The 8,655-nt window shown below is 44.6% G+C and overlaps 1 protein-coding gene across 1 annotated transcript; it reads left to right on the forward strand.

Annotated features, from left to right (window-relative positions):
- Positions 1 to 1,579: 1,579 nt before the first annotated feature.
- On the forward strand, positions 1,580 to 3,217 carry LOC119652787 (MKI67 FHA domain-interacting nucleolar phosphoprotein). Its single transcript, XM_038057100.1, has 2 exons — positions 1,580 to 1,756; positions 1,824 to 3,217. The coding sequence occupies exons 1-2, from the start codon at positions 1,655 to 1,657 to the stop codon at positions 3,123 to 3,125; spliced, it is 1,404 nt and encodes a 467-aa protein (XP_037913028.1). The 5' UTR covers positions 1,580 to 1,654; the 3' UTR covers positions 3,126 to 3,217.
- The last annotated feature ends 5,438 nt before the right edge of the window (positions 3,218 to 8,655 follow it).

Genomic DNA, 8,655 nt, shown 5'->3' on the forward strand with positions numbered 1-8,655 from the left:
ACGGCTCTCCGAGGTAATGCCAACATTGGTTGCCGAGTTCATCGCCCGCGGGTTTAGTTTCCCGACGTGCCAGTAGAAGCGATTGGAGCTAGGGCACCGTGAGAGCGAACGGTGTCGCTGTGTAGTGATGCTGACCGACCTTTGTGATAGTTCGCGTTATAGTATATCTAATAAGTAGTAGTCACACTCAGTGGACCTCATCACAAGGAGTCACCCCCTAAACATCGTCCAACAATGTAGCAGTCAAGATATTCGTGCATTTGGGGTCATATCAGACCTGGCAACGAACACACTCTACATTACTCAACACAAGAAATCGTCTTTCATCTATCGAGTACGCCGACAATATAGCCTCAGTTCTAGCGATAAGTCCACTTGGGGTCTTTTCAGACCTGGAGAATAACCAAAAAACATACACTCAATGGACCGGACTTTCGAATGTATTTGTGAAGCTTATCCGTTAACATCATTGGCACTAAACCACAAGAAGATACCGCTACATATTAAGGGTCTATAATATGTACGGATAAGCTTTCGGAAGATTCTTCTCTCGAACGCGGTCGAAAGTTCGTAATTTTTCTTGCTAGGAACCCAAGTCTGCGAGGAATACATGAGAATTGGCAAGATCATAGTCTTGTACAGTAAGAGCTTTGACCCTATGTTGAGACATTTCAAGTGGAACAGTTTTTGTAAGCTAAAATTGGCTCTGTTGGCTGCAAATCGTCGGTTTTGATTTTCGACCCTAGATAGGAGAAATTATCAAACCAACATCTTGCGCCGCCTGCTCGATTTGGATGAAGGCAGTTTGTATCTCTCGGGTCGTGCTTCCCATGATGTCGATATCGTCAGCATAGGCCAGCAGTTGGATGGACTTAAAAAGGATCATACCCCTATTCCTTAGTCATCCTTTATAAATCCTTCATCCGTAATATTCTTGAATAGACTTCCGTAGTCTGGTACCATTACCATAATTGTGATTGCTATGCAATTGAATCTGCGCAAAGGAGATTTACTCGACTCATAACACCTTTAAAAAGAACATAGAACATTCCCCATTCGACATGTCTTGGGCGTCAGCTTTTCCTTAGCTTGACACCTCTGCAATCCCGTAGATCCTTGACTGACGCATGTGTCCTTGTCAAACTGTGTAATGGCTTGATGGACAGCTCTGTACCCTTCGAAATTCATTACCGCAGAGCATCAATTAATAATCGCAACATTAACGTTTTTGAGGTGTGTTTCGAGGAGCTCTTATGCTAGTTCTACTCCCCATTACTCAAAATGTTACGGGGTTATAACCGTTTGCAGCTTGGTCCTTCGGCTTCATCACTAGCCACTCGCAAAAATAGAGTTATTAACACTGTGTATTTTTTTTTGTTTTCCTTCTGTTTTCTATCTTTGCTTATATGTAATAAGTAATTAGTGTTCCGTTTATTGTTGATCAAATAAATACTAAATAATACTAAATACTAAAAAGTGACAATTTAAATTGGCGCCTCCATAAGAAAAACACATCAAGATAAATCCATTTGGTGCAGACCACATCAGCACTGCATAACCTGCAATGTGTTTACGAATGTCAAAATACCACACGTGCTATTGGCAACAGTCCGGTCTTTAAAGTCAGTGTTTTTGTTAGATAAATTGCAATAAAATGCCGCCTATCGCGAAAAAATATAAAGTAAAGTCAAATTCGGATGTGTCTGACAAGAGTGTTTCAGAGAGTCCGGCGAAAAAGACTGTCGTCTCAGGACAAGTAAGAGAAAGTGCGAAAATTGTGGAAGTGGAACTGTTTCTCACACGGCATATTTGTATCTTTACAGTTACAGAAATCAATAGCCAACAAGCGGAAAGCCCGCAAAGGAAAATTCAAGTCCCAGCGAGGTGTTGTGTACGTGAAAAACTTGCCGCATGGCTTCTTCGAGGAGCAACTTCAAAAGTACTTCCAACAGTTCGGGAGGGTTACGAAGGTTCGCTTGGCCCGGTCAACCCGCACGGGCACCAGCAAAGGCTTCGCATTCATTGAGTTCGAAGTACCAGAGGTTGCCGAGATTGCGGCAGAAACGATGAACAACTATCTCATGTTTAGGAAGATTGTCAAAGCCACCTACATTCCACCGAATGAGCAAAAATACAATTTCTTCAAAACATCAGTTCGCAAAGTTCGGAACAAGTTTGGCAAAGAAATCTTCGTTTCCTGCAAGACACGAGCTGCCAACCGCACAGTTCGCCAGATGAATAATTGGTCAGACGAAAACTACGAAAAGCGAGTTAAGAAGAGCAAGCGGAAATTGAATGCACTTAAGCGCAAATATGCAGAATTTGACGTTGATCTGGATGCTTGTGTGCTCGGACCAGATGGTTCAGTTGCCAAGGAGGAGTCCTCTAATGCCGAGAAAAGTGACCAATCGGGCGCCCACTCCCCCGTTAAGAAGAAGCAGAAAACAGCCAGCAATGGGGATGCTTCAGTGAGTTCCGGCGTAGATTCCACTCCAGCGAAATCTACGCCGTCAACGAAATCTGAAAAATCTTCCACGAGTCAGAAAGAAAATCAGAAACTGAAGAAGCACAGCTCGGGGGGTGTTACGATAGAACACCTTTTACATACAACCATAGAAGACGACAGCTCCGGGGATGAAGATTTCATCCCCGACGATAAGTTTGTTTCGGACGATGACACCTTGCATGATGAGGACGATGAAGAATCCGAAAATGAAGATGGGGAGTTATCGGAGCAAAAGAGCAGTTCCAAAGGTTCGAGCAATGGCAAGGAAACCACCCTGCACCGTTTGATGGAGGATACGATAGAGGAAGATGATTCTTCGGATGACGATTTTGATCCTGAAGAGGAAAGTGAATGGAATTCGGCATCGGAAAGCGACGAGGACTCGCCTACAGAAATTTCCAAAAAGAAAACGCCCAACGCCCAGAGTAAATTAGAGAAAATCAGTCAAAGAAAGCCGCTCCAAGGTGGGATTCAGAAGAAAGGCAAAGTACAAAAGCCAGTCAAGAGCACAGCGCTGAGGCAGAAGATTCAGGAATCTGTCAAGGCGATGGTGAAACAGAAGCAAATAGCACCAGTTAAAGGTAAAGTCGGTAAGAAAGCGAAGAAGCGTAGCGTGTAGCAGTGATCTAATCGCGGTTTTTGTAAGGTTAAGTCAGTTTGTTTCGTATTACGTATTTCGTTTAATAAAAGTATATTTTATTGACACTGAAACCTTTAGTCCACTTCTTATGAGAGGGATTCGTTCAAAATCAAAAGGAAAACGATTGAAGTTTGGTGGACTTGGGTTATTAGTTTGTGTGGAAATTTTGACCGCGTCATTTTTATTGTCAGTTTAATTTGCTGAAAAGTATCGACTCATTTGTTTTTGCGAGTTATTATTTTGTCCTTTCATTAGCCATTGAGCCAGAAAGAAACATTCTATGTTGGTTCGCAGTCGCGGTCCGGGCTGGTATTAGGGGTTATCTCATGGGAAACGCATATGTACTGTAAAGCCAGTGATATCGGACGATCCTTCAGAGTAACATCATGTGAGCGTATAGAGGCCACGGAGCGTGGACCGTCAATTGTCGCCGCATTCGCGAGATCACACGTGTGTTAAGTTCTCTTAACGTACAATCGCAGGCAAACGGATATTTTCACGAAAACACGGAGATTATTTGTTAATAGCTTCTTCATCATCTTCCCAAATACAAACCAATTGCCTCATAATTTGTTAAAATCGGAACGTTTTTAGTACCTGCGGATGAGAAAACTAATTAGAATGTGTATTTTGACTTTTATGGAAGAGAGGCATCAGCATGTCTAAGGAGACCGGTGCATAAAGGTGCTGAGAAGGGAGTAATCCTGTCTGCTGGGTCAACTTCAAAATGGCCAAAAAGAAACCTCCATGGGGTGGCGGCACTAGGAAACGCTGTATTTACATAGACTTGCTGGTCATGGGTGCCTTGAGGGCTCACACATCGGCTAACAGCAGCCCGAAACGACGCAGATGGAACTGATGACATGTTAGATAAGGATACTATTAGGCTGTGTGTAGGCCTGACGAGAGGGGGTGGAAGGCAGGGGCGATTCCGGAGCCCGAAGTTTTCCTGGGGGGGCCTGGAACAGAAATGTTCACTTCAAACCCGTATCATTTTCTCAGGGTTCATGTAGTTCTATGAACACAAATCAGGCTGTTCCATACATTGAGCATAGAAGGAGGTTCTGGGGGTTTGACAAGACTTAGATACCGCAATTGTATTACCTCAATCCACCTTTGGTCTTTTGGCTAAAGGAGGGTTCATCGATTTACGTTAGATGGGATAAGCGGTTTGGGGCTTAAAGTGCGCTCCGAATCCAGAAAAAATCCTAAAGAAACTGAACGGACGATTGCACCGACTTAAGAGAAGTCTATAGCGAATGTATACCTCGGGGTTGAGCAATGATATATGCATGCTTCGGTAAGTGCTCAACGGTGGAGTTAGAATCGAAGTCGTTGTGGAGTTAAACAAGTCAACATGCTAGAGTTGAACTCCCGATGAGGGCCCCGAAAAGTCGCACTCTTCGAGAAATCTTCTATCTGACTTGCCAGAAAAATGCCGTCACTTCGGAGGGGAAGTGCGGCCGAAAGGCTTAGGTATTCTCAGGTACGTGCAGTAGAGAGGCTTGCTACTGACGTAAAAACTGAACGCGTGATCCCCACGCTCGCATTGGACTGTGGATGGTATGCGGTTGTCCGCTATAGTTCGAAGCCAACGATCTTTCCCATCTCTGAGAAGAGAGTAGATTCGAATTGCATTCGCTGGGCTGTGTTGATTACGGCGAGGTCATCAAAGTGCGGTAATGTTCTTCAGAGATATTGCCTCAGCTGGTATTATCAGGCTACTCAGGCCATCACGTGAACCGATCAATGATCGTAAGGTAATACTTGCAGCTGTGCGAGGTGCTTTGTTAACTTAGGGAACACACCCGCTTCTTAGCATGTCTAGTAACCCTACACTTTTGACATGTGATGCACCCTCTGGTCCAAGAATTTACGTCCTTGTTCATATACGGATAGGAATATTTTCTGGAAACTAGCCGGTTCAGGGTCCGAATGGCGGGGTGTGCAAGATCATGCGACATGCGAAAATCTTCCTTACGGAGAGCGGCCGGAATATGTGGCCTAGGTCGCTTTTCGGAGATCCCGCAGCAGATACAGAAAGCTAAGCCGAATATGTATTTGGAGTCCAACTGCAGGCCCTGAAGAACTGCGTCATCTTTCTCGCCCACAACGGTTGCCGAAAAATTGACTGCGGCTGGGATTTTGATCTCGTAGATTCGAGATCTAGGCTAAGAGACGAGGAAACGCTTTGTCGGGCTTCTGCTTTAAGTCGGAAATTAGAGGCACAGTTAGATACTAGACAGCTACTACACTCTCCCTTGCCCCTCAAGGGGGGAAATCAGTGCGAGTACGCACGATTTCAAATTGTTTTGTCCTTGAGCATGAGCGAGATCTAACGAAAATCCGATCAGCTGTGTTTGACATGCCGCCCGGACTTGCCAATGTGTTGGTGAAATTGGCACGTTTTTGTCTATGCGGAAGTGAATACGTGAAACTACGTTTGGCTATATGGGTGAGCACGCATTAATGCCATGGCTGACATATCCGTTCCATCTCTACGATTTGACGAAAATTATGCCTTGTCCTTCTTAAGCGTCTCTGATGTGTACAGATAAGCTTCTGCAGCCCATTCGCATGTCGGGTCATTTTAGTGTGAGTACTGCCTATAGTAGATCTACTGTGGTTAGAGGCGCTGTAATTACGTTGAGCGGGATTCAATTGTTTTAAGAAGAAACCCAACGGCTCCCAGCTGTTTCGTTCACCACCTGATGGGGAGCAGCGTTCAGTGCGATGTCAAAGGCATCGACGAACACGACTAGGAGTGCATTCTGCTGAGAGAATATCAAAGGTGTAGCGTTTAACAGTTGCTTCTTGGTTGTTTCAAACGCTTGGACGGCTCCTGTCGACCACACAACTTCATCTGGTTGTGTGCTGCCAGGGACGATGGAATGGCCTAGAAATTTCACCTGCTACTGGAGGCCATTATTAAGCAGGTGTTGAAAAATGAACTCGAAATATTTCTAATGCTCGGACTCGGTGGAAGAAGCGACCAGAATATCATCCAAGTGGACGAAGCAGAAGTAGAAGGTAAAGGACGCATCTTCGAGAAGATCGGGGTGCCAGTAGTGTTGATGTGATGCTGAACATCATGTTTATCTGGCTCAGAGAGACTACGCTCGGTAGTGATGTTGCGGTATTTTTGAAGAAGTGTAAGAATAAATGGATCGGCAATGTCTACAATAAATCGGCTGTGACAGACAGACAGACAGGCATTGACTCGATTTTAATAAGGTTTTGCTTTGTTTGTTTAAAAATGATAGGAAGATTACTGGATGAGCAGGTTGAAGTTTGCCCTGAAAACCTAAGTGAGGTTGAGGGGTCTATCAGGTACCTATGCTGCATATCCATCAGCAGCCCATAGGGACACAGGAAGACCTAGTATGGGGACACTGATGTCGGCCAGAATGAAGCGCCACGAAAAAGTCTAACGAAAGCCACGTAAGCTGTGATGGGGGTGGATTTTGCAACCGCTAATTTCACCCGCTGAAGGAAAAACTTGTTGGGTCTGGTGACGGGGAGGATCGAGACCTCCGCGTCCGTGTCTACTAGATAATTGCGCCTGCTCAGTGGGTTGTATACCGTAAGGCGGCGTGCTCCTGTGGTTCGGGTAGATGTCGCCGCGTTCCCCAGCTAATTCATGTGAAAAGCGCATGGGCCGGTACATTTAGTGCTTGTTCCGCAAACCTACGATGGTGGCCACACAGGCCTGAGTTTGGTGTGGATGCCGGCTGCCTGAACGCCCATTTCTTGGAGCGGAAAACGAACGTTCTCGTGAGCGCTCTCTCAAACGCAAGGCATTCGTTGCCTTCGTTAGCGTGGCCACATTTGCCTTCTAATCCTTTAGTTGAACGTAGGAGCACTCGCTCAACACGTCGGCAATCGTCGTTAAAGCCGATCAAAGCACATTTAAATTTAGAGGCGTCCGTCGTGAAGCCCGCCCGTGCGAACTGCGCTTCTAATTGGAAGAACCACGCCTCCGGGTTCCGCCGCCAAAACGGGGGCTCCTTAACTGAAATGGCGCTTAACGCAGCAGAAGGTCCCGTGACCTTATTTTCACGCGACTTACTTTATACAGAAAGACTTGAATGGAACGTCACAGCGGTAGGTATGCATCGCATTGTGCTAGGCAAAAGTCATCTGCGTGAAATCTAAGATTCCGAAAGGTGTGTCTGAAATATCTTTGAGGTAACAGAGATTTTCTGGTAAGTCTTGGCGAAAAAATGCGATAGTTTGTTAAATAATGCAAATCTTAGATGAGTGGAATGAGGCATCTGAGCATTTAAGCGTCCTTAATTGACTTTGGGGACCAAATACATCGGAGATGACTAAATGCTGTTATAATATTTGTATATATTCTGCTCGAGAAGTTATTCAAACTCTTATAGATATTCAAAGCACTGCAAGGAGGGTAGCGTATAGACTGTTTCACTTAAATGTATGGGGGAACAACGGAGGTGAGAGCATTGGAAGAGTTATTAGGAGAACTAAAATTCAGTTTTTACAATGTTTTTCGATTCCCGGGTTCCCATACATCTGTTTGGTATAAGATATGAAGTTATCCTGCAGCATAGAGTCGCATGCGCGACGGGATACACTGAAATATTTTACACCGATGGCTCAAAATCAAAACAGAGTTCTAGAGGGGGAGTCTACGTCTCGAGCAAAAACGAGAAGTAGCCTTTTCTCTTGGGGCAATGTGCAATGATCTTTCAGAGTGAAGGGCATGCGTGTATCCTAAAGGCGGCAACATGGGTGATTTATGAGCGGTTGAAGGGCAGGCGCATCGTAATCTGTAGCGATAGCCAGACCGAACCGAGAACGTTAAGCAGTCCCTTGATTACCTCGAAAATCTTTCAGGAATCTAAAAACATATTGAACTTTATTTCTAAATTCAATATGGAACTGCTTTGGGTACCTGGTCACTGTTGTGTAGAGGGAGACGAAATTTCCGATGTCTTAGCAAAAGTCGGTTCAAGGGACCGGACTATCAATTAGAGTGTCACAAGCATTGGCTAAGGTTGCTTTCAAACACTGGGAATAAGCTTCCCATTATGGTGGCAAAGCCTAAATGCTGCTAGGCACACCAAACTTTTCCTATCAGACCCTAACAAACATACTGCGAACCTTATCCTGTTGAAATGCGGGAAGACTTAGAAAAATTATGCACATTCTGACTATTTATAATCCACTAGCTGGACATATGTTCAAAGTAGGAATTGTACAAGATACGTTTCCCTCTTGTAATGAGGAGGCGCAATCAACCGGAAATGTCTTGCCTATGGACGCATCAAATATCAGACTTTGGTGCTGGTGTGCTTGAGTTGCAGCGGATAGCATCACATCCATTACACGGTTTTATAAGGCATTGAAGCTTAAGTCCTTTGATTTTTCCTTCAAGATTATTTACTTTCTTCTTCTCTGAAAACAATTTGTAGTTGGATCAATATTTTATGCTTATTGCTCCTTTTGAATAAGCAGAAAAAATAAATGCATACGGGTTTCTGGG

Source organism: Hermetia illucens, chromosome 3, assembly GCF_905115235.1.
Source record: "Hermetia illucens chromosome 3, iHerIll2.2.curated.20191125, whole genome shotgun sequence".
Classification (NCBI taxonomy): Eukaryota; Metazoa; Arthropoda; class Insecta; order Diptera; family Stratiomyidae; genus Hermetia; species Hermetia illucens.

What these genes read in the sequence shown, in the direction of transcription:
- LOC119652787 (XM_038057100.1), top strand. Translation starts at nt 1,655, where the DNA reads ATGCCGCCTATCGCGAAAAAATATAAAGTAAAGTCAAATTCGGATGTG. An exon ending in AGACTGTCGTCTCAGGACAA is followed by an intron (nt 1,757 to 1,823) that starts GTAAGAGAAAGT and finishes GTATCTTTACAG; the next exon opens with TTACAGAAATCAATAGCCAA.